The following is a 26,926-nucleotide window of genomic DNA, read 5'->3' as shown; positions in this document are numbered from 1 at the left end:
TTTCATGATTTGGATGTACGTCTCTAATATAGTGGTCATCCTACTAATTTCGTCATGCGTAGATAGCAAATATAATTAAAGGCCAACCATCATACAATGCAAGACGAAATGAAGTCATGACGAGAGTGAACAGTGTAAACCATTGCAGTACATTGAAATGTATTACAATTATAGAAACGAATATATTCAGTATCAGCTAAATGCTTTAAAAATTAATTTTCTTTATTTTCGTCTAATTTATCTAGAAATAAAATTTCAACAAGATCTCGCTTAATTTGTGAACGTTTACCGAGGTTTGTGAATTTTCATGGGTATTTAAAATTGCCATTACTACTCAACTTGATCAATGCTATCCAAATCTATTAGTGTTGCTCGGTGATCTACGTCCATTTGAAAAAAGTTATTATGTTATTTTTTGGAATTGTATATATACATATTTTCTCATTCAAAATATGATAAACCAGGTAATAACAAACTTGCTCAAAGGGGCGTTGGCTCTGAAAAGTTGTTCCTACATATTATGTAAATGTGGCAATTTCACGCGGCCGTATCTCACGACTATTTGGTGCGGACATAATCATCACGATAGTGTACTAAGGAAATATAATGGTATACTAAATTGATAACTGACATGACTCGGGCGCAATAGTTAAATGCTAAATACAGACGCATGGCAGGGATAAGATATGCCTCAATCAATATTTATCAATAAATATATAATGCATCCATGCCAATTTTTAATGAAAGTGGTAACAATGTCATAGTTACATTCATGAATATTCAAAATTGGCATTACTATAAAAAAAGTTCATGGTACTATAAGGTTTCAAAAAAACATTTTTGAATTTGAAAAATGATATCCAAATTATATTAGTGTTGTTCGGTGATCTACATCCATTTGAACAAACCAGTCTATTCTTTTGGATTGTATACTCATTCGAAATGCACACTAAACTTATCATTGATTACTAGCCTGCCTCGGGCGCAATACAGTAAGCCAAAAAATTAAGGTACCAGTTATGTTCACCTCCTGTATATCCTAAACAAAAACAGATATGTCATATTTGGAACCAGCAGCCAATAGCTGCATCTTTCAGCTCGAATTTAAGACCTCATTCGGAGCACCCGGAGAAAAATCTGCGAAGACGAGCATGGACAACCAAACTCACATGTGGCACCGCGGCGAATTGAACCTCGGCTACAATGGTGAGAAGCGAATGAGAAGACCACTACACTAAACCACCCTCCAGCATATAAAATATTCCACCAACTATGAAGTCCATAGATTTTAAACATTTTGGAAAGTCACATTTTCATCTTTGAGTCTCCCCTTAGCTAACTCAGTTTTATTCAGAATGTGCATTGTCACAACTGGTTTGGCGTCACTAAACTGCCAAATGTTGGTCTAGAAAACCGTCATGGAGTCAAACATGAAAGTACCTACATTTTTAAAGCTATATTGTAGGATCTTATATTATGAAATTGGTAAAAAAATCAAACCTGATTTGTTGGTATTTTGTTTATATGTTTACACATGTCCCAACTGAAATGCAATCAGCCAAATTTGTTATGTTTCAGGTCAACAGAGCAATTTTGACATAATTGTCATATTCACACAAAATGGCCGTTATTAATAATATTGTTTCAGCATTTCGAGTAAATTAGAACAACAAAATCTAAATTTCATGGAAATCGTACATTAAGCCCCTAAGAAGTGCATACTGGATTTATATGTGATATAAATATTAATTCTTTCATACATTAAATTTCATTTAGTTTCCCTTTAAGTTGTTTAACAGGTCATAACTGACACAACAACAGAACCAATGATCCATATCACTCCTTTTTGAACCTTATTCTCGTTTACTTACGAAACAAATGGAGTTGAAAGCTGACATTTTGTGTTGGTTTCCATTTATATGTTGCATGTCAGTGAAAATATATGAAGCAATATATTAAATACGTCGTATACTTTTGATGAGAGCAATGACGTTGATTCAGGGTGTTCTCTATGTGTTCCTATTTGGTTGCGTTCTTTGCTGTAAGTAATATTGCTTAGTGTAATGTTGTTAGAGAACAGATATTTAATTAAGGACTCTAATTTCTGTCCACATTAATCAAAGTGCTAAACAGACACATTTCATGATATGATATTAACTTGAATAAAAACTACAAATAAAAGGCATATACAATTTTTCATTGTGACACATTTGGGACATTTTCTCATGATGCATTTGGAATTATTGATTTGAAAGCATGTTTATTTTAACAGGAATCAAAGTGGCTGTTTGTAATGTTTGGTTTGCTTATCGGGATGTTAATTTTCTACATTGAAAGAAAATAATTGGATTGGAAGGTAGGATGCTGGCTTCCAGATAAATCACATGGTTTATATCTTCTCATCTACCACATTGGGCTATTCCAGAAATTAAAGGCACACCCCCTAAAGAAGACATGGGATTCCCAAAAATTTTCACCATTTTTTGCTCTGGGAATTCCCAAAAAAAGTGGCCATTATTCTCACAACCCTAAAGAAGACATGGGAATTCCCAAGAAAAAGATGTCTTTTTAGGCTTGGGAATTCCCAAAAATTTTGGCAAAAATTTGCCTGTCTTCTTTAGGGTCACTGGGAATTCCCATACCAAAATGTTATCCATTTTTTTTGGATAAAATTTTGGTCTGGGAATTCCCAAACATTTATGGTAAAAATGTGCATGTCTTCTTTAGTCCCCTTTTCCCCTTTTTAGGAGTGCAAATTTTACTCCAAAAGTGGTTGTCATTACTCTGGGAACCCTAAAGAAGACATGGGAATTCCCAAGAAAAGACCCATTTTAGAAGTGAAAATTCTACATACCGGTCATTGTTTTATATGTCTTAAAACCCTAAAGAAGACATGGGAATTCCCAAGAAAAAGTCCCCTTTTTTTAGGAGTGGGGATTCCCTCCAAAAGGGTCATTATTCTCAAAAGCTTAATAAGACATGGGAATTCCTAAGAAAAATTAAAAAAAGAGCCCTTTTTATTAGGAGAGGAATCCCCCCCTCCCGGGTCATTATTCTTAAAATTCTTAAAACCCTAGAGAAGACACAACAATTCCGAAGAAAAAGACCACTTGTTTCTTTTTAGGAGTGGACATTCCGTAAAGTGGATTCTCTAGAATTCCCAATAAAAAGACCTTTTTTCAGGAGTGGGAATTCCCAAGAAAACTATTCTTGCAAATGTCATATAGGGTGGAAAAGTTAAGATTTGGTTCAAAAAGTACACAATTTTGTTCTTCTCTTATTTACCACCATCAAAACTTCTTGTATTAAAACCAATGTGCTAAGAACATTGTACATGTAGTCTTTAAAAATTCAAACTTGTAATAATGAGTAATGTTGCCTTGCTGAGATACAGCACAGATCCTGGAAATCAGGATCTGTGGATACGGTGTGTTCAAAAATCATACGGAATTTTAATATTTTTTTATGACTTGCTCAATCAAAACTAGGAGCCATTTTCTAATCAAACCATCTTCATGGTATGTAAGATTTTGGAATTCCAACCAAATTTATCATTGTGTGAGCACATGTCCAACTGGACAAATATCCACATTGACATCAAAATTGCTGATGTAGACACGGTTTATAGCCTATGTAAAATTATGTCATACTAGTATGGGGCAGTATAGGCCTATAATGCAGCAAATCTTTCTTGTCTATGTAGGCCTAATCCACAAAACAGCCTAATATCTCTAGTTATATTAAATTGCTGGTGAAATCTCCCAATTAAACCTCATTATGTAGCTGAGAATAAGGTTTTAATAGCTATAGTCAGTAAGTGTTTTAATAGCCAGTATCTCAGTACCAATGCATACCTTCTGAGTAGTGACTGTCCTTTAATAATATCGCCCAAATACTAACCCTAACAATGGCCCTAACCCTAAACAAAATCCTAACCCTAACACTGATGCCTAACCCTAATTAAACCATAATCCTAATCCTGATGAGGGAGTGTCAATTTTCAAGTAGGGGTAAAATAGTCCACAAACAGGGTACTTTCAAAGAATCTTTAGACAACGTGGGACTATAATTTCAAAACATTTTGCTGGGTTTATTTTTAGTAAAACTTACCCCTAGAAATGGAGTAAAAATAACCCTACAGAATTGATGTTGGAGTTTGAAGCTCCCCCCCCCCCCACTCTTGCCTCTCCTGCCATACAATGAATAAGTTTGATAGTCGCGGAAGAGCAACCTAATTGGTATCATTTAGAGGCCTGCCACCAATGTCCACCATGATCACAGACAAATTTAAGCAGTTGCTACTTTCTTGTTTTGAAGCAAGGCAATTAAATAATATTAGGAGGGAGCATGCGCATCTCTTATACTTTCTCTTGCCTGATCCTGAACCTGGGTCCCCTCACTCTCTTTCCAGTCATTCTTGTCCATTTCCAGCGTGCTTAATGACTGGACTTTTGGCCACCTATATAGACATTCCTGAATAGTGCAACATGTGGTCTTTCTGTCTTGTTGGTGGTTGTCCTAATTGTCTCAAGACATTGAAGTCATTCTGGTATAGGCGTGGAATGGGAGTTGATGTACTATTTGGGGGGTAATCTAACGATAAGCCCAAACCATATCAATAGCTCCTATTCATCAAGCCAAATGCGTTCTTCGTACACCCCCCCCACCCCACACACACACAAACACAACCAAGGCAAAGGCCAAGACAAAGAATGTCTTTCTGATATCAAATAATTTTAATTTTTCATTGTCTTCATAATATTAGATTGCCAATGATATGATGTTGTCCAAGCAATATATATGACCTTTAATTTAATGATATGATGAGAACAAAATATCTCAGAATTTGCAGGCAGGTACATTTTTTTCTTCAATTGAAGAACTGAAAAAAAAACCCCACTGCTGTCATTTCAACAGAACTTGTGTTATCTGCCATATTTCTCTATTTTAGGCGTGGTATGGCTCTGAAGTGCCAAGACAAATCTTGGAAACTTGAAAAACTAATTTTCCATCATCTGTGGGGTACTGTTGACATTTTGTGGAAAGCGAAAACTTAAGCTTTAGCAACCCCATGCAGCGCTAGCGTTGGGACAGGCATCTGCTATCTACTGAAGATAGCAACATTCACAGAATTGGTCAATTCTGATTTGTTTGTCTGCTTCTGTGCACACACAGTGATTTTCTTCACTTGTTCCATTGTACTGTTTACTTGACACTGCTGTGGGTTCTGGAATTGGTCATATTTGGCCATCGAACATGGAATGCCCAATCTATTAACATGATTAAAAGCTGCCGATGTTTGTGATTTTATTAGGAGTCAAAAGTTAAATAGATGTACTGGAGGAATAGCTATTTTAATAGCTATTCCTCCAGTACATCTATTAAAATAGGTGAAATTAAAGGGGTAATTTGTGATCCACAGCCTCATCCACACAATTTTCTCAAAAACTAGTAATATGTGATGCGATCAAGCCAAATCAGTCGGAACTCGGAAATATTGATTTTGAGATATAGCCAAACAAAGAAAGTTTTTCCTTTTGTTTCCTCTTGTTTGGGAAACTCTTAAATTGCTTATATCTTTGGAACTGGTTGTTCAATTTCAATGGGGATTTCTGCAAAATCCAGGTTGGTAAATGCTTTTTACTATCCAATAGGAAACTGAAAATTTAATATTTCCGAGTTCCGACTGATTTTGCTTGATCGCATCACATATATCGCTGTGTATACGCTTTATTCCGTAATCAATAAGTATGATAAACAGACACCTTTCTGGCAGAATGACTCACAGCATAGTGGCATAGCTATGGTATATCCATAGGTTGTTGATTCTGAACCCCGGTCATTCCTTGGTAGAATTTTATATATTTCGTTCAGTGCCGCCGTGAGCCGTTATGGACCCGGGGTAAAATGAACGCCCGGGCCCCTTTTTAAGGCCCCTGAGGTCTCTTTTCTTTGCTTTTATGGGCTCATTAATGTATGTTTTCTTTATTTTTACGGGCCCCCTAGGACCATTGATCCGGGGGTAACACACCCCATTAACCCCCTTGTCGGCGGCACTGATTTTGTTTCTTTTTGTTAAGAGGAAATAATAATGGCATTTAATGTGGAATCTAGCCTCATAATACTAAATGTACATTATGTACGGTATGCGATGCAACTGTTAACTACGGAAAAAAATATTGTGGGCGGGGAGCATGACCTAGCGGTGTTTGCATTCAAATACTCAGCTCAGACAAATAAAGATGTATAATGTACAGGGTGTATCAAAATTAAGTATACAGTTTGAAAAATGCCGCTAGATTAAAAAGTGTGAGGTCTGTGGTCATAATTCTCTAGTTGATAACTTAATCAATATTTTCTCCTCCTATAACTGAGAAATCACTGGCGTGTGACCAATAATAAGGATTTGGTGGCTACTTTTGTGAGCCGAGTACAAAAAGCAGTTGCGCGAAGTCAATAAAAATCAAAACAACATACAAATCACAAAAAAAGTCTCACCACTTTCTTTACTGTTTACAGTTATTGACAGTTTTAGTCTTGGTCTTCCACATGCCCACAATTCTTCTGTATGCAGATTTCGGCTCTTCTCAACATGGCGTTCACACCACGTCTAATGAGAGGTCTGTTATGCCTGAGAATGTCAACTTGTGCAATTATGCGTCTCTGAAGTTCATCAAGGTCTGCAGGAGGACTTGTGAAAACATTTAATGCAAACTCTGCTTCATCGCCAATTATGAAATCTTCCAGGAAACGTAGGGGACGGGCAAGAAGCCACACTCTCAGAACATTGGATAAAAATTGAATGGGCAGAAAACAGTTGGTTAACAAATGCCCAACAATGGTTAAGATTCTTGAAGTTGGGCAAAATACAGTTTAATACATGGTTGGTCAAACCTGTCAATATGGTATTTACACAACCTTGGTAAAAAACATCCTTTTCCCGCCAATAAAGTTGGGCAAAGTATGGTTTTGCCCAACCATGGTCACATGGTGTTCATTTGCGAACTGTGATTGGTCATTGTGTTGGGCAAAAATGCATTTCAGGAAACAAGATGGCCGATATAGTGGCTTGCTGCAAAGCTGTGGATCGGGGTCTTCAAGATCTGTTGGAGACATTTGAAGGTAGGAAATTATATTATAAAGTATATCATTTCATCGGGTATAACACTTAGTTTAAGTGTGTGCGAGGCCGAGACTGTGAGCAAGACTTACGATGCTTTATCGACGACAACTACCACCACAACCGGTACCGGTTGTGGTGGTAACATCGTCTTAAAACTAAGCATGTTATAAACTACCCGATAAAATGTTTATAATATAATTTCCTACCTTCAAATGTCTCAATTGGTTAAAATATGAACAATGAAATGAACTTCCCATTCATAGTGTTTAACCAACTATTGGTTATATTTTGCCCATTTTGCCCAACATGCTTTGCCCAACTGGTTGGTTACCGTAATGTTAACCAGTAGTTGGTCAATGTTTTTAACCAACCTGTGGTTATATTGTTAACCAACCCAGGTTGGTTAACAATATAACCAACTGTTGGGCTGTTCACCTGTAAATACATGGTTGGTTAAAATTTTAACCAAGTTGGTTAACATTTTTAACCAATGTTCTGAGAGTGCACTGACAGAACACAGTGCGACGTTGGTGATCTGCTTGCTGAAGTTCACGTCTCCTTGTCGTCTGATAGGGATGAAATCGCAAGTCATAAACGAGTTATTCTGTTAAGGGTTGCAGATGGTATTCCAAGTCCATTTCGACGGCAGCTAGTTTGACCTCCTGCTCGCCCACCTGCAGAGTGTTACGGACTGCTAGGATATTAGCAGCAGATCTTCCAGCTCGGGGGCGACAACAATGTTCTCTGTTCAGATTACGACTCGTTCCAGTTATCTGATTCTTCGCAGCATTTTTGTAAAACGCACCACGTGAAGGGGGGCGCGTGTATTTGGGTACTGCTGACGGAATCTACGAAGCACTTCTGCTGGACTCTGGGTGTGATGGTACACTGCAACAAGGAAGGCCCTTTGCTCTGGCGTGTACTGTGGAGTATCCATTTTAATGTTGCTATTCTCCTTGTCAAGTAAAACCTAGAATATGTAAGGAGATAGTTGCCCAGATTTACCCAAAGTCACATGTTATGTAACTCACACATGCACAGGATTGGAACCCTAACAATGAGGACAAATGATCTGTACACCTGCATGATTCTCTTGGCTCCACAACAATAACAAGCAACGGGATTTATACCTAATCGACTTCGCGCAACTGCTTTTTGTACTCGGCTCACAAAAGTAGCCACAAAATCCTTATTAATGGTCACACGCCAGTGATTTTTCAGCTGTAGGATGACATGATGTTGGTTAAGTTATCAACTAGAGAATTTTGACCAAAGACCTCATACTTTTTAATCTAGCGGCATTTTTCAAACTGTGTACTTAATTTTGATACACCCTGTATAATGTATATGTTCTATAAAAGATATCCCAAGACTTGACTTGTTATAAGGAAACTCTGTAAACTTCACAAGAATAAAGAAAAATCAGTAAATTAAATTAAAATACTAGTAGTCGCCCGAGGTAGTATTTACAAAAGGGGTGGGAAGTTCTTGATTTTGATTTGGGTAGGAGACCAACATTTTTTTGATTATTTCTGTTTAAAATTATGGTAAATTTACCCAACTATTGATAGTAGTAGTATGCAGGGTTTTCTTTAAACATTTTGCTGAAGGGTAATTTTCAAATTTTTTTGGCCCTTTCAATTATGATTTTTTTCTCTGAAGGGGTCCAAAACATTACCCAAGAGGTATTTTTATAATATTATTTTTGAAGACATTTTTAACAATGTGTGTGTTTTTGGAGCAGTGGCGGATCTAGAGCAGTCAGAAGGGGGGGGGGGGGTCCAATTTTAGAAGAAAATAATAAAATGTAAAAATGCCCCTGAGAAGTAAGAAACTTTTGCAAGATGAAAACCTAATTGAAGTGGTTTGGTGGACCATTTTGGCACTATTCATGTGTAAAATTTTAGTTTAAAAAAGCTGAAAATTTGTGAAATGAGCAGTCCATGAAACCTTTCGTGGATGGCAAGTTTTCCCTATTATGTTAGGCCTATAAATTGTGTTAAACATAATTTGGCAAATGTCAAAAGCAGAAGTGAAAGTGGCCATATGTTTATCCACTGCGCAGGGAATGTTCCTCAGAACTTGGAATTTGGTGGACCATTTGTCACTATTACTGTGTATAATTTTGAGCAGTTAAAAAAGTCGAAAACGTTTTACCGATTATTGTTGGCCTATAAATTGTGTTAAACTTTGGGCCTAAATTGCAAATGTCGAAAGCAGAAGCGAAAATGGCCACTTGTTTATCCACTACACAGGCGGGGTGTTTAAGGGGGATGTTTCCCCTGAGATGGAAAAATTTTCAAAATGATAGGCCAATTGAAGCCTTTTGGTGCATCGTTTTTACACTATTTAAATCATTGCTTTAAACTGAAATAAGGACCCGAACTCAATTGGCAAAAATTAAAATGTTACACCGGTCCACTGAAACTAGGCCTAAAAAAGTCTTGAGACTCACAATTACTAAAACATGTGACAAAATGTGACGGGCCCTTCACATTGGGAGTAGGTCCTAAATGCCAAAAGCCGAGAATAAATACACAATATCGGGTGTTTCTCTTTTTCAAATCTTGCAATATTACTTGAATGCGTACGTTTTCAAGATTCTGTACGCGTTGGACTTTGGGACTTTGGATTTGAATGGGTCCACAAAGTGCCTGAACGCGTAAATACGCGTGTTTTGTGCATTCAAGTAAACCCTGCATGGACAAATTTGCACAAAATTTGCCAAACAAAAAGCAATAAAGAATTTTTTAGATTTTAAGAAAATTGGAAACACCACATGCACCTCAAGAAACAAATTAAATTATGGCCCAGAGTAATGCCAAAAAAAAACCCCATTGACCCCCATTTTTCAACTCCCTCTCACCCAAATGACCCCGTATTGTTTAACTGAACTCCTTCTCACCCAATGACCCCGTTTTTGTTTGCCTGTCACCAACAGACTCCATTGTTTCAAAATTTCTGAAAATTTCTCACCGAATGACCCCGTTTTTTATACCTATTTTAATACTTTGACCCCAAATTTGTCCACCCCCTTTTTGATAAGATTTTCCACAGTCTCATGGAATGACCCCTTTTTGGACCTTCTCACCGGAAGACCCCTAGTCGAAAGGTGGTACCGCGATGTGCAGCAGATTTGCATTTCAGCTATTTATAACTTTGACGTGATTGGGGCTCGAGCAAACTCGAGGCCGCCTCCTTCTTCATTATTTATAACTTTGGGTATGTTTCAGTAGATATCCACAAAAAGCCCGTATTCCCCAAATTTTAGTTGATTCCAATTTTTCGTTTGTGAGTTATGCATGATTTATGTGTATTACATATGGGTAAAGTAGAAAATAATGGCACCGTTTGGTTTTTGATGTCTGCTATGCAAATGAAAAAGATCAGCAAAGAAATTCATCTTTCAAAAAGTGTGTTATGATTGGCCCTTTAACCACAGCAATTTGTAGTGTCATATAGCTGTCATGTAAAAAATAATATGCCCAATTTTTTCCCCATATGGTCAGCAGTGTTACATGTTAGCGTGACAAGAAAATAGGTACTTGTATTTTAAAGTTTTGCATTGGTTTTCATGGCATTTTGTGAAGTATCTGCTATTATTAAGTACCAAATTATTTCGTATTAGTCGATTAAGGGATCTAGAATGAGCGTTTATGGCGTTTCGACAGTATTTTTTGGGACATGAGAGCACCTCAGACGTATCCTAAACGTTCATACCCCTTCCCTTAATAGTCTGCTTATGAACATGTGAAGACTACATGGTGCGAAAAATAAAATATGTTCCAAAAATCACTTGTCGCCAGATTGTGTAGGATTGTAAGGTAATGATGACAGTAATAATCCATTTCAGTCTGTTTTGAGTAAAAACAACATTTGGGCCAAACTTGGAAAAAATTAAACTTGCATGATATCAAAGTTGTTTTTTTAGAGCGGGTTGAAATGAGAAATCCTGTCTCGTCAGGAGTGTTACATCAGAATTCAACTTGATTTTTTTCATACACCAAGGTGGCAATATTCATATTTTATTAGTGCATTGCGATAGGAACTCAAAAGCAAGAAAAATAGTTGCCATTGCTTGAACATGTTTGCTACAGCTATCTAAATAGTCAATATCAGGAGTGTTACACAGAATTAATTAATTGGCAATAATTCAAATTTCTGACGAAATTATCAGTCTGTTGGTATTCTTTTAGCCCTGAAAATATATTCCTGAAGCCAAACTGCTGCAATCATGATGTAAAAACCTTCATATTCAAGAAATATGTACATAAAAACATGGTTTTCATAGCTCAACCAAAATGTTACACTCCTGACAATCAATTGTAAATAATATAGGCTCAACAATAAAATTGAACTAATGTAATTCAATTTTTTGCCCCTTTTTGAGATAGCCATAGATAGTGTCACCAAAAAATTACAAAAACTACTTTAGAAAATGTGATTTGCAAATTAATATATTTGAGGCTATACAGTTACTGTAGCAAAGTGTCAGGAGTGTTACAAAAACATGCAAGCTGGGTTTAAAAAATATAATTGAATGTAAATCACCTAAATTCTGTGCCTTTTTTGAGAGGGCCATAGATGTGTTGTCAACAAACAATTACAAAGACTTTTAGAAAATGTTGTTTATAAAATATTTCAGGCCATACAGATACTATACAGTGTCAGGAGTGTTACACATTAGCACTACTTTGATGGATCCTCACATCAATTTGAAGAACAATGTGATGCTAAAACTTCAACACAGTTTTTGCACATCATATTGCATTATACAAACTTAAACAGAAAATAATTTAAGATGTTTCTTTTGACAAATAAAAACTTTTGTTCCTGATTTCCACAAATTTTTAGGTGTTTTAATGAAATTTTTTTTTTTCCAACACTTTGTTTCCATGTGAAAAATTCTACATGACAATTTTAGTTTAGTGTGTAAGTAATTAAATAAAACATATTTGCAAATTTTGTCAAAATATAACAAGGAATGACATGGATCTTTTGTGTTATGTTTCTGAAGATTTTGGACTACTTTTGCCAATAAACCAGTTGAAAAAATATATTTAGCAACATTACTGAAGTAATTTTTAAATTTTTTCTTGAATTAGATATGTTTTGCTTAAATAAGACAACAATTACATCTCTGAACACTGTTTGTAATTTTGACCCCTTTGTCACACTTTGGTGCCATTATTTCTGATTATACCCATATAGGCTGTAAACAAATACAAATTTGACATGTCACATGAGTGAAAATGGAAAATCGCATTAAAATGACAAACAATTTTAAAATATTGACACATTTTAACAAAAATGTTTTTGTAAAGTATTGGTAAAAACTCGTACAAATGATAAAATTAAGTGAAATCACTCAAAATCACATAAAATATTTTTGAAATTTAACAGTCCTGGAAGTATTAATTTAATGATATGTTAAGTGTATGTAGCTGGGATAAAAAGCCGTCCATCATTTGAAAATTTTGTCCTTTCGTATTAAAATAATATTTGTTTTCCAAAAGCACCTGAAAATTTAGGTCTTTTGGGGAAAAAATGCATATTGACCAAAAATATCACAAGAAAAAATTTAAAATTAAAAAAAAAATATATAATCACAAGGAAAGATATGTAATCGCAGGAAATTATAAATGTGAAATAACAGCAAAAATGTTTGTAAATTATTGTAAAAATTAGCCAAAATTTCTGAGTCACTGAAAAATATATAAAATCACATGAAATGTAAAATCGCATGAAATAATGTAAAATATTTTTAAACACCTTAATAATATCGCTCAATGGGACAATGACATGTGCCCCCCCAAAGTCCCAACATATAGGCCGGGCCCTAGTAAGACTTATTTGGTCATTTTAGTTACCATTTTATGAACATGTAGGCCTAATGTGTTTTTACACTAAACTTTCTGATATCATTAAAAGGTGGAACAATTAATAACCACTAGTATGGTAATTTTTTCAGGGCATTGTTTAATATAATTCCGTCCAACATCATTAAATTTAACGTGTCCGACAGAAAAAAAAGTGATATTTTTTATTATACCTACTAGAGAAATTGCACAATTCCACAGCCTATATCTAATTTTCTTGACTGGAAATAAATGATAACATTTAATTTTGTTTCTTTAACATCGTACATGTCATTTTGAGAAAAAACCTGCAAATTATTTCACCATGATATGGTGTGGAATTTTAAGTGTTCATTTTTTTCATATATTTCAACAATTGTTTTACATTTGAATTTGAGGCTTTTGCTGAGGTAGAACTCAATTCAAAAGTATTTTTTATAATAATTATTCAGCCGGGATCTTCAAATTGTCCATCAAGTGTTCTCCGACATGCTTGACATTTCACATAGCCAAACCAACTACTTAAAAATGCAGTTAAATTGGTTGACAACTTAAGCTACAAGTTTTATAATGACTTGAACAAAGTTAACTTTAATCATGGAAATAGTAGTAGATCTACTATTCCCATGCTTTAATATAGCAGACTAGATATAAATTCACATAAAAGAGAAATGTACGGTACAGCATCGCATAAAACCAGTAAACCATTATAAAAATTCAAACATGTAAATAGCATCTGCACTGAATCAAACTTTGAAACTATAGTAATCATGGTAATGCTGCTCATGCTCTGAATGCTGCAGGCATATGATAAGACCCACAGATATTGGAACATACATACTGCACAGACCAATGCAGACTATGCATTGAGTCTTAGCAAGGGTCAAGGTCATAATTATGTAATATTGGTAGTTGCTACAAACACAAGGGTTTGTGTTCTGTGATATCTGTGTTTATCATGTTTATACTGTCTTAAATTTATGTAGCATTTATATTTTTGCAAAAGTCTGTTTTTGAAACAAAAAGTTCCACAATGCAGACAAATATAATTTCCTTGCCCCTTGAAGTCTTTTTAAATGTTGGGCAATGGACACAAAGTCATACTTGATATTTCAATACCACACAATAAAGAGATGAAGTTTCCAGAACTTTAAACAACTAACATAATACATAATAATATTTATATTTTTGGGGAAAAAAATAAGTTGATGAAAAAAGGACCTAACACATTTTGTTTTGTTTTGTGTTTCTTCCATGGGGTAGGCGATATAGAGTTAGGGCCTACAGTGCAGGAAATGATTAAAACTGCCCCCCCCCCCCAAAAAAAAAAACAATTGTAAGAATTTTTTAAATCCCAAAGATATGGTTAAATCGCATAAAATATTTATAAAAATGGTAAAACACCAAGGAATAGGCCTATTTGAAAACTTCCCAAATAATTATACAATTGTTAATATAAATTTACAAAAATGCCAAAAAAGTTGTTATTAAAATCGCAGGAAATATTTAAAAAAAATGCAAACAATTGTAAATCACAGGAAATAATCTGAAAACATCCTAACATTTGTAGAATTCCAGGATATATTTTTACAATGTCCCAAAAATTGCGAAAACACAGTAAATATTTCAAAATGGGTAAAATATAAGTAAAATCACAAAAATGGCTTCAACAATTAAAAAAAAAGAGTGAAATTGGGAAATATTCAGGGCAGAACAAATTTTTTGTCTAAATTTTTAGGCTTGGGAATTCCCAAAAATTTTGGCTAAAATTTGCTTGTCTTCTTTAGGGACACCAGGAATTCCCAATTTTTTAAAGCATTTTTTTTTCTGGCAGTGGGAATTCCCCCCAAAAAGGGCAGCATATTGATGAAACCCTAAAGAAGACATGGGAATTCCCAAGAAAAGTGCCCCTTTTTTAGGCTTGGGAATTCCCAAAAATTTTGACAAAAATTTGTATGTCTTCTTTAGGGTCACTGGGAATTCCCAATATTTTTAAGCATTTTTTTTTATCAAAATGGGAATTCCCAATTTTTTGGGATAAAATTTTGTTCTGGGAATTCCCAAAAATTTATGGTACAAATTCACATGTCTTCTTTAGGGGGTGCCATTAATTTCTGGAATAGCCCATTGTCGAAACTGTTTGGTCGCAGGCTGAAAAGAATTAATGTAAAACCATGGAAATTATTTTACCAAAGAGATTATACACAAAGAGTACCGACTCAAAATTAGCCTGTGCGTAACGCTATGTATTATGTAAGTCTTTAATTTTGGTTTGACACTCATGGAGGGGGGAATAGTGTACCTTCTATTCGTTTTTTTTTTTCGACAAGAGCCCGAAATTGAACGATAATTTGTGTCTTTAAGCTTGAGAGTTTAAGGTTTGGGCACTATATGCTTACCGCGCATTTTAGACACGGCACGTTACACGCAGAACACAAACCACAACGCATTTTAAATCGCAAGTTTACCAGACGCATAGACATGACCATATCCGGTACAATATTTGTCCTTCATCAGAGACACGAATATCCTTCCAAATGTCATTTGTCTTAATAAGAAATAGTGGGAGTAGTCTACTACGTCCATGATTTGATGATTGTACTTTTAACATCAATGTACGTTGGCGTGGAAAAGAACTTGTCTTTATTAAGGGAACTGGAATGAGCGTTTATGGCGTTTCGACAGTATTTTTTATGGGACATGAGAGCACCTCAGACGTATCGAATTGCACTCTGAATACGAAGCATGTCTTTCTGATATCAAATAATTTTCATTTTTTGAAAATCACGATATAATACAAATTTTATGGCAAATTATAAAAATTTGCATGTTCTTAGTAAAAACATGGATATGTTTATTTTGGAATTTGGCAATTCTAGCTCTCTTCAGCGTACCACGCGTAACAAAAATAAATATAAACCATTTTCAAAAACAATTCCGAGTCCTTGTTGTCCCTGTTTGTGCAAACATTTACTTATACAAATAGTATCATTGTTATCCTTTAATGCAGGGTAAAATCCAACAAACGAGAAGGAAATGAAATTGACAGGTCATTCCAGGTCACCAGCTTTGGTTAAACAAAATTTTACAGTTATGTATACATTTAAGGGATCTGGAATGAGCGTTTTGAGCGTTTCGACAGTATTTTTTTGTGGAACATGAGAGCATGAAATTCACGATATAATACAAATTTTATGACATATTATTAAAATTTGATAATTTTTCACATTTTTGATATATAACAGTCCTCGAAGTAAATTTTATAAATCTAATGATATATTCTTAAAGTGTATGTAGCTGGGAGGAAAAGCCGACGATCAATTGAACATTTTGACCTTTCATATTGAAAATATGGATTTTTTTTTGTGTTTTGGGAAAAAAATCCATATCTTCAATACGAAAGGTCAAAAGTTTCAATTAATCGTCGGCTTTTCATCCCACCTACATACACTTTAAGTATAAATCATCAGATTTATAAAGTTTACTTCGAGTACTGTTAAATATCAAAAATATCAATTTTTAATCATTTGCCATAAAATGTGTATTACATTGCGAATTTCAAAAATCAGAAGGACATTCTTCGTATTCAGAATGCAATTCGATATGTTTGATGTGCTCTAATGTCCCACAATAAATACTGTCCAAACGTTCATACCCCATACGGACCTGTAGCATGTAACACGCCGCCTTGTACCAGAGGAGATGCTTATACAAACACATTATTTGCATAACGACTCTCATTCATCGATACGTCACAGTTAAGGTATAGAGGTTATCCACTTTACTCATGTGTGACTTCTAACAAAAGGTGCTGGTTCCAGCAGTAGTCCTCATTTAAGGTTATTAATTATTTTAAACTGTTGTGATTTGGTAGTTCACAGCATCTTACGAATGGTAGTGAGCTTTGGCAAAAACTGCATTGCTCAATTCATAGCGAGCGTGTAGAAGAATTAAAATATCACAGATATACTTTAGGTGCTGCGGTTCTTGAGTTATGTTGTAAAGAGGGTTGAAACAACAACACTTTTGTAAAACGTACACTACTAGTTAACAACAATAAATTAAACAAGTTTGCAAAGTATACGATTTGTAGTATGAACTTTTACAAAACATCAAGGTGTTAATTTTCAATAATATATTGATCTACATAAAGAAAATCGATTTTTAGGTTGCTTCGACCAACAATACCTCGTCTACCCTTAAAACAATTCAATGCACGATCTCAAAGTTACCTTCATGACTTTGGCGGGCTATTTTGAAACAGTCATGGTTGCACATGCAGTACTTCTTTTGAAAGCCCTAAACAAGGTATATCAGTTACTGACTAGCAGCCTTTAGTTGGGTCCCCGTCGGCTACAATGCATCCCAAATGTGAAATGATTCGGCCTTGGCGGAAATTTTAAACTGCATTCCATCACCCGTTTTACACCTTCCGCGAAAACACAGGTAGACAAAAGAATGATTTAAGTTTACAACACAATACAGTTCCAACAGTTGTGCAAATAAAAGCCGCCTTGCACCTAGAGAAGGTCGAGGAGGGTTAATAGAATAATACAATAGAGATAATTCCGCAGGTAATCCCGTCGCATATATTCATAGATGTACAAATTGATGAACAAAAGGACTATGTATGAATAGATGCGACAGGATTACCTCTATTGTATATATTATTCTATTAACCCTCCTCGTCTTTGCATCTTCTCCAGGTGTTATGCAGCTTTTATTTGCACAATCGGGCGCTCAAAACCCCAGGTTGGTGCGAGCGGGAAACCAAAGATGGCCGACCAAATCCTGACCATGACTTGGCTCGTTGGATTCGTCTATCGAACACGGATAACCTCTATTAGAGAGATTGTGATGTTACATACGTGATGCGTGGACCATGCGTTTTAAACGACGTTCAAAACGGCGTTAAATGTTGCAAGTCTAGGTTCCAAGCTAGATTGTGCTCATTCGTCACGAAGGAGAACAAGGCGGCTGGAACAAAGATTAATACCTGATCTGATAAATAAAAACAAAAAAACAAAAAAACAAAAAAAAACATGACTTTACTTTCAAATTAAGGCTTTTTCTTTGTGAAAATTAGGCGCGTTACATGAACCTCGATATGCTATAAAATCAACATATGTGATGCGATCAAGCAAAATCAGTCGGAACTCGGAAATATTGATTTTGAGATACAGCCAAATAAAGGAAATATTTTCTTTTGTTTCGTATTGTTTTGGAAACACTTTAATTACTCATATCTTTGGAACTGGTTGTTCAATTTCAATGGGGTTTTCTGCAAAAGGCAGCTTTGTAAATGCTTTTTACTATACTTTTCGAAACTGAAAATTCAATATTTCCGAGTGCCGACTGATTTTGCTTGATCGCATCACATATTTCAACGTAGCCCGTGCGTTTTATACGACGTTGGTGTCCACAATGTGCAATCGCAATGGCATTTTTATAAGGAAAGTATCATCCGCATTTCAATGCGTGTATCTCTGCGTATGAACATCGCGTATAAACTAAAATGATATATTAATTTAACACATCGCTGTAGCTTTATTATAATGATTTGTTACAAACAAAAAGGATCATAATAATAATTCGACTTTCATTATTCATTATTATATCCCTGACTGTCTTTAACATAAAAATGCGCATTTTCAACGATTTTGAACGTGCAAAATCTTAAAAACTGGCTAAATACGTAAGCTCGCTTCGATACAGGAGAGTAGTTTTGAACAGATTAACGAGCATACGTTGGTTCCTCGTTGTACATGCGGAAGTTTCACCATAAAAATAAAATGAACTGTAAAGTTATATTCATGTCTGATTACGGGGTATATTCTATTTCGTATCTTTAAAAAATATATCAAAATGTGTGTATATTCGTCTTATTACAAGATTAACTCTATATTATGTGAGTCTTGTGTTATGCTGAATCAACACCTACCCAAACAGACACAGATTAAGAGCAATACAATGTATTTTACCTTTTAAAATAATTTTATCGGTGTCTTGTTATTTCTCGAATTGATTATTGTAAAGTTATATGGAACAACTGTAAAAAACACACAAAACTACAAAAGATACAAAACAGAGCTGCCAGACTTGTTTTCAAGGCAAACCGTATGGAACACACCACTCCTCTGCTGAAAGAGCTTCACTGGCTTCCAGTAAATGAGCGTATTACCTACAAACTACTCGCATTCGCTTATAAAAGTAGACATGAAACAACACCACTGTACATACAAAATCTCCTAAAATCTCACACATTTTCTGATGATATGTTCCTACGATCACATGCTGATGGCAGTCTGCTTGAATGTAAAAGAACTCACACAACATAATGATGCCTTCTGCAATTCTGTGCCAGCTCTCTGGAAAAAATTACCTGTAAAACTTCGTACTTCACATAGTCTGGCCACTTTTAAATCTAATCTGAAAACCTATTTGTTTCCAAACTAAGTTTTTTATTTTTAATTAAGTTGTACATTTTACTGTAGCCTAAGATGTAGTGTAAGTTGTACTTTTAAGATCATTGTAAAGCGCTTTGTTCATACTTATGCTAAGGCGCTATATAAATTCCGTTTATTGTTTATTGTATTGTCTAAAATTTACTGTAAGGTCTGATAACCTTTTAGAGCATTGTAGAATTTTTGTCTCCAAGCTGAAAGTTAGCAATAAAGACACTCAGGTTCTTTTTCACTTGCTATTTTCAAACTACTTTCCCGGCTTGATGTTATAATCTGGTGTTCAAAATCCAAGTGTCGTCTCCATATAAAATTTAGCAATTTCCCTTAAACAGAATCATGTTGTAATCATGGCAAATATGAGCGAGCTGATATTTGCAGAAGCAGATATATGCGGGTTGATGCAAAAATGTTGAATGACCCCCGTAGAACCTGAATTTTTTTTAAAACGATTATTCACGATATTTACTTAAAAGCTAATAATTATATCTAATATAATTCAATTTAATTTTATCAAATCTAATTGTACCTTTTTATTGTCCGTTGTTATTAAAGCATTGATAATGACGTGGATAATTATAACTGTTCTGTTTTTACAGGGACAGAAGAGGATAATATTCGATTACAAAATGAATTCATCTTCTCGGTTCCCCACGTAGGATTGACGGACCCGGTTACGATCTGGATTACTACGCCTTCTTCTAAACCAATCTGTACTAGTCTCACCATACCTGGTGTTGGATTTGCCGTTAACAACACCATGAGTAAAGACAACCCAGTGGAAATTCGCTTGCCAGATTCTATAAACGGTACTGACTTACGTCTTCGGCTAAGAGATCAAAAACAAAACAAGACATTTGTGGTGAGATCATCAGCAACGGTATCAGTACATGCTATAGATAACGAAAAAGGATATGGTGATGGATTTGCTGTGTTTCCGTCATCACAACTAGGTACACAATATTATGTCGCCTCCTACAAGCGTTACTTAATTCCGTCATTTCTCTGTATATCGTCACTCTACTCCAATACGTCAATAATCATCAAAACACCTGCAGGACAATTGTACCAAATCTTGTTAGAAAAACATGAAAGTTACCGGTTTGATGGAGGATATGATAATCATGATGATCTATCGGGAACTCTCGTGCAAAGTGATAAGCCAGTTGCTGTGATATCTGGTATAAACACCCGGGTTCCTGATGACCGTATATTATCTAGTGGTGGCTTAATAGAGCAACTACCACATACACAGAGTTGGGGGTACAAATTCACATTGTCTCCATTTCTAAGTTTAAATTCGGGTTATGTTTACAGAGTATATACTACAAACATTTCAGCTACATTGCTTATGTCCAATGGCAACATTGCCCATATTCCAGCTGAGTCTTTCCATGAAGGAAACGTCATAAATGACACTATTGTATCATTTACATCAGATAAGCCAATCATGGTGGTACAATATATGAAGGGGTTCTATGCCAATGACCCTGGACGTGGTAGTCCGTCGATGCTTATCGTTCCACCGATCACATCTTTCAATGGTAATATAACATTCCCCGTGATTAAGTACGATATTTCACACACATATTACATCAACGTTGTCATAGAATGTGTCTTCATTGATGGACTATTCTTGGATGACTTACCGTTAATAAGTGAAGATACACTTAAGAGTCATGATCAATCCATGTGCTGTTTACGCACCAGTTTGTCTGATGGACAACATAGCATATCACACACCAATTCCTCGGCAAGATTTGCCGTGTCAGTTTATGCCCTATCTTACTTTTCTTCATACGCTTATTCGGCGAATGTTTTAGTCTCTTCAAGTGTGTATTTACATATCCTTACTTAATTTTGTTTATCATACATGTATGTGGATTCAACACTCGCTAGTTAAACGCAATAATTCCTTGATTTAACAAGAACTTTTGGAATTAAAATTTCTTACTTTCCCCATCCAACTACAGCTTTAAAGTATAAAAACGTAGATAGATTTGAACCACTAAGAGTAAACATTATTTGATACTCATTTCTCTTTTTCAAGAGGAATGTACATTATAACCAAATATACGCATATAAAAAGCTATTATAAAAAATATGATCTATTCTGTTATTATATAGGACCCCATTCAAGTGAACCAGGATTTTCCACAACCTCGTATTCGACCAGCCCAAGTGCAATGACCGATTCTAGTCGTAAGTTAAACAAGAGTCTAAATTAATGTTTGTAAACAAGTTTCGATGTACTTTTAGAGTCGGATGGCGAGCTTTATTTTGCTGGTCCTATGACGTTACATGAGGATAAGTCGGTCATTTATTAGCTATTAATGATCCTCCCGTGACATTTATCATAATGACCGTCAATTATCAATGTACTGTGAATAACATTATTATCTTAGTTGAGATATAATTTTTTACTTTACACGAAATACTTCGTATTATGTCCTTTACAGGACCAACTACGGATTTTGCAGATGTCAGTGATGAGTCTGAGGAGTCGGAATTTAATACAGGTATGTAAAAATCCTTTCATATTGATGTGATAATGTTGGACGCTCTTCGAGATGTCAAATTAGAGGAATGTCGTTTCACAAAATTCAAAACATTTGTGGGACCACAATATGTGGTAGTACATATGTCTTTCTAATTCTCTGCACATGCAGAGTGCAGTTTGAAATGAAACCTAATAGTATGACAACACTAGTGCGAGCATTCCCCATACTTTGGCATATATAATGACCTGGCCGGTTATTACTTACATTATGATTTTTGCATAATGCTGAATAACACTTTGCTATAAACAGCCCCTATCTAAAACGTGAAGTACTTTGCGCAATTTGGCGAGCGCGAGTAGCGAAACAAGGCAACAAAGATTTTCCATGGTATAAATATCAGTAAGGTCACAAAATATTATAATAAAATGGGTTGTAGGTGGCCGTGGATGCTATTTTACAAAATGTCGTATAAGTATGTAGCGTATATTATTTAAATATAAATAGCAAGGAAATTTAAATTATTTTATTTTGCAGCTATCGTCGTCGGTGCGGGTGTCGCTGGTGGTGTGGTGTTGATATGCATCATTATCTTGATATTACATGTCGTAAGGTACATCAATTGTATTCCTCATCTCTTCCATCTATGCCTGTCTGTCTGCCGGTCTGTCTGTATACCTGTGGGTGTGTGTGTGTCTGTCTGACCGAATGTAACCACTTATTATGTATAGTCTATTCAGTAATAAAGTGGCGGTACAAATAATATTATGAATTTCATTTTTCCTCAGGACCAAACGCAAACGAAGTTCAAACTCTACTAGAGATGAATCAGCGGTCACGGGTGCTAATGGAAGAATTGACAACAGCAACCTCCACGAAAATAATGTATACCAGCCTCAGGATGCAGCTGAAAATGCTTACGACAATTACCAAGAAATTAACAACGGGTCACAGGAATATGCGTACGCCTATGCCGATGGTCAACATCCAATGCATCCAATAACGCGAAACGATGATAGTAATGACGGGTATGCGTATGCTGAGACAAGTCGAGTCCAACGCCCATCTGAATCAGTGGCAGAAGGAGAGGATCATGAAGAGGAGGAAGGATGGATGGATAACACGGTTTATGTATCATGGGATAAGACACGTGCTGAAGAGAATGCACAGGAGGGGTGGATGGATAACTCTATTTATAGCAGCGAATGAAGCATTAAAGATCAAAACGAGTTTGGTCAACAGGTTTTTTTTAGAAAATCCACCTTTGTCTTCCTTTGTCATTTAATGAGTACGCTATAGATTCTTTTAAGTTTTAAGTAATTCTACTGGAGAGCGTTAATCCCAAATTTCCAATCTCCCTGAAATGACAATCACTTTACTAAGTTTGCCAAGATGAGTTTTGCGTGAAGCGCGCGCGAATTTGCAATTTCCCCCTATTTCAGCACTGAATCAATGTGCATTTAGGTGCGTAACCGCCCCAAAAGAAGGTGCACAGAGTAGTTTTGAGAGATTTCTCGTCTAGGGGATTGCATATGCCCATGCCCTGGCCCTTAGTAAGGATGGATTAATTAAGTTTTGCGGGGGGAAATTAGCATCGTTGTAAAAAAAGTGGTCAGACAATTGAAAGTAAAAACGGAAACACTTTTTTTTTCAAGTTTCGGTTCGTAACAAAGAGGGTTGTGGAGTGCGTTTTCGTGGAAAATGCTTTTCACTACGGAATAAAGCTTGACTTCCATACAACATTATCCAAGTGGCAAAATTCATGTCCCGTTCAAGACCATTTTCATAACCAAAACAAAAACTAAAACCAGGAACTTAAAAGTTCCCATTGTCATTAATGGACCTAATCCCATGTTCAACTTCCGAATCATGATTATAATATACGAGCGTAACTGCTGATTTCTTTGTTTTCAAACTCATTACTATACTTAACTCTGTAAAATTTGTTCGAATTTTGAGAATATACTAGTATTTTGTGAAGACATAATCATCACGATTTTTGTCAGTGCTGGGCGGTATATACCATGGCGGTAAATATGATATTCACCAATAAATACCACCCAGGGAATTTGGAACACCGTGATTAATTTAAAAAAAAAAAACGATTAACAGTTTACTCAGACATATAATGACCACATTGTCAAAAACAGTAAGGGAAGTAATATGTCCTTTATGCATAGACGGTCAATGCAAACACTTCCACCCGACACTCCAGCGGAGGTCCCGGGTTCAACTATCTCTAAATTCACCCACTGATTGCTCTTTGAAACTCTTTTAATTGCATTCATATATTTACTTAACCCTAGGACTACTGAGCCATATTTTGTAACACGGACTACGAAGGGGTGTGGGGTTGTTGCAACCCCCCCCCCTAATTTTTCAATTATAAACGTCAGATAGCGTTATATTTGGTACTAATGTATAGCTATTGGCCTCTGCTATCAAGTGATACCAAAATAAGTACAACCATTCCCCACCTAATGTCGCTATGACGTCATAATGTGAGGGCGCCCTTGCAAATTTGGGAAATTTTGGCTATGTACAAAAGTATAGGCAAAATAGATTTTCGGCTAAAAATACTTTTAAAAAAATCGATATTCACCGAATTTTCTCCTAATTATAAATGGAAATGACTATTTTGACCTAACCAACAAGTAAAAAATGAATAATTTCACAAGAGAGAATTGAATATCATTGGGGCCTCACCAACCCCTCCTCTATGGTCATCTTTGATGGCTGGTCCTACCCCCGGGTAAATATTTTATTTCTAAAATAAGCGCAAAGGATGGATCTATGAGGTCGTTTGGGCGTATACGCGTGCGGTGTATTTTATGACGGATACAAAATCTTAGGGGGGTAGTTCTAAGGTTAACACATGAAGACAAATCAGTCCACTTCTATAGAAAGCTTGTAAAATCATGTTATTTTTGTTTCAGTTTTCCATTTCGTTTTATGTCTGTGTCAAGAACAACAAGGAAGAGAGTGAGAAAACAAGGAAACGTGTCATCTCATGTGATGTTTGTTTCGATTTTGTTTCATTTTCATTTTGCCCATTATGTAGTTGGCATTTAACACAAATTTACTTATTATGGAGGAAGCATGCTGTTATGTAATGACAATAATGAAATTGGAATTCTTTCGAATCAAAAGAATACAATTGAATTATGTTAAGGCCGCTACAGACTCCGAGTATTCGACGTAAAATAATTGATGTAACATATCTACGTTATTTAATCTCAGAGAAGATGAGAATATTCCCATTCTTTTCCTAATTCAAGTTCTAATGAATGTTTAATGACGTAAAATCGATAATAATTATGTTACTTAGAATATCTGGTAGAAATATGTATGATTAGATGTGACATGTCATGTCAAAAGGAGACACTTTTGGGCAGGTTATCAATTTTGAGGTTTTACATATCTTAAATATAGAGATATTTTGCTCCACAACGCCGTTTTCTCCAATGAAATCGGACATTCATAAGAAAAGATATTGAGTTCATAAGTTATGATATTATAAAATTGAGATATTGGGAAATTGAGATATCAACCTTTAAAAATATTATTGCCAATGTTGAGAGTAGGAATTACCTTGAAAAATGTCTAAAAAAATACAAGATGCCAGTTATATTCCGGTCTGAAACTATCAGATAATATTTTAAATATTAATAACATCACAAATTCGCAACAAAACCAAATTGTGAAAAAATCACCCCGTGCAGATTTTTGGCTATTTCTCCATTTACGATCCTGCCCAAAAGTGTCTCCTTTTGACATGACACGTCACATATAATGTCTTGTAATGTGATATAATGATGTGATGCTTTGTAATTATGTGAATTATGTGATGTCTTCCACTAGAACACGACAAAAAGTAATGAGGCAATTTAACAGCAATTTATTTTGTATCTTTATTTTCACCTTAATACAATCGTATAAGTATAATATTATAATGCCACATTATATTACATTATCCCAAGTAAGCACTGCTCACTTTGATGGTGTATTTTAAGGGAAAATCGCTCGTTTTGTTTATTCATTATCTTAAGCTGAAAACTTTCATCAACACCATACTTTTTTTGTAGTTTTACTGTTTTTTGTAATATATTTTCTGTCATTTACTTCATCGCAGCGTACTGTTAGTGAAGGTAGTACAATATTTTGTCATTACATATCAGAACCAATTTAGTGCAAACTTTGCGCATGTGTTATTGTACAGAAATACAGGCGGCGGATGACATGATCGCGCCGGCAACTCGTGAAACCGCCCGGCCGTATGGCATTTTCCATATACTCGGTTAGTTTGTGGGGTTCATTATCGAACCCCAACGGTTTTAGCTTGTATTTATATTATTTATCAACATAGGCCTATTTGTTTGTGATATTTCAAGCGTTTTAAAATTTCAAAATAATCCCATTCAATTACACGGTTGACGATGAAAATTTACTGAATTTAGGGACTGCACGTCATACACCACCTGCAGAAATACTACTCTTTTGCGCATGCGGTTTATGATCATTATCTGCGCATGTGCTTTTGGTCAGAAATCACTCCGCACACGTGCTGTGAGGAAAATGCTTAAGTCCATCGTATTTACATACGTATCATAATTACACTTAAATTTAATTGATTTTAGACTTAGGTGTACAATGCTTTTGCTATGCATAATCAGAATGTTTTATTTTGAAGCACCGCAAATGCATGGCTCAAATTATTTCTTAGAAGTAGAGACTTAAGACATTGGTGGGCTTTTTTACACTTAAATTTACACTTAAATTTAATTGATTTTAGAATAAGTTGTATATGCATAATCGGAATGTTTTATTTTGAAGCACCGCAGATGTAACTCAATGGTCAAATTATTTTAAGACCTAAGACATTGGCGGGCTTTTCTATCGCCTTACATAAACTACCTTTCATCAACTCTTGAATATTTGAAGTATCTTCCCTTCCAATTTTTTGTTATCATTAGGAAAGGTTGGTCT

At 35.3% G+C, this 26,926-nt stretch overlaps 1 protein-coding gene across 1 annotated transcript; it reads left to right on the top strand.

The window, feature by feature from the left end:
• The first annotated feature begins 1,972 nt into the window (after positions 1-1,972).
• Positions 1,973-25,485, top strand: LOC140168378 (uncharacterized). Its single transcript, XM_072191753.1, has 6 exons — positions 1,973-2,041; positions 20,042-21,274; positions 21,570-21,644; positions 21,902-21,961; positions 22,478-22,553; positions 22,729-25,485. Exons 1-6 carry the CDS (start codon positions 1,978-1,980, stop codon positions 23,147-23,149), a joined length of 1,929 nt encoding a protein of 642 aa, XP_072047854.1. The 5' UTR covers positions 1,973-1,977; the 3' UTR covers positions 23,150-25,485.
• The last annotated feature ends 1,441 nt before the right edge of the window (positions 25,486-26,926 follow it).

This window comes from Amphiura filiformis, chromosome 13 (genome assembly GCF_039555335.1).
Source record: "Amphiura filiformis chromosome 13, Afil_fr2py, whole genome shotgun sequence".
Lineage (NCBI taxonomy): Eukaryota > Metazoa > Echinodermata > Ophiuroidea > Amphilepidida > Amphiuridae > Amphiura > Amphiura filiformis.
The sequence above is the reverse complement of the archived record's forward strand: the minus strand, read 5'-3'. Positions and strand labels throughout refer to the sequence as shown.

What these genes read in the sequence shown, in the direction of transcription:
- LOC140168378 (XM_072191753.1), top strand. Translation starts at nt 1,978, where the DNA reads ATGAGAGCAATGACGTTGATTCAGGGTGTTCTCTATGTGTTCCTATTT. An exon ending in ATTTGGTTGCGTTCTTTGCT is followed by an intron (nt 2,042 to 20,041) that starts GTAAGTAATATT and finishes CTGTTTTTACAG; the next exon opens with GGACAGAAGAGGATAATATT. An exon ending in TTGATATTACATGTCGTAAG is followed by an intron (nt 22,554 to 22,728) that starts GTACATCAATTG and finishes ATTTTTCCTCAG; the next exon opens with GACCAAACGCAAACGAAGTT.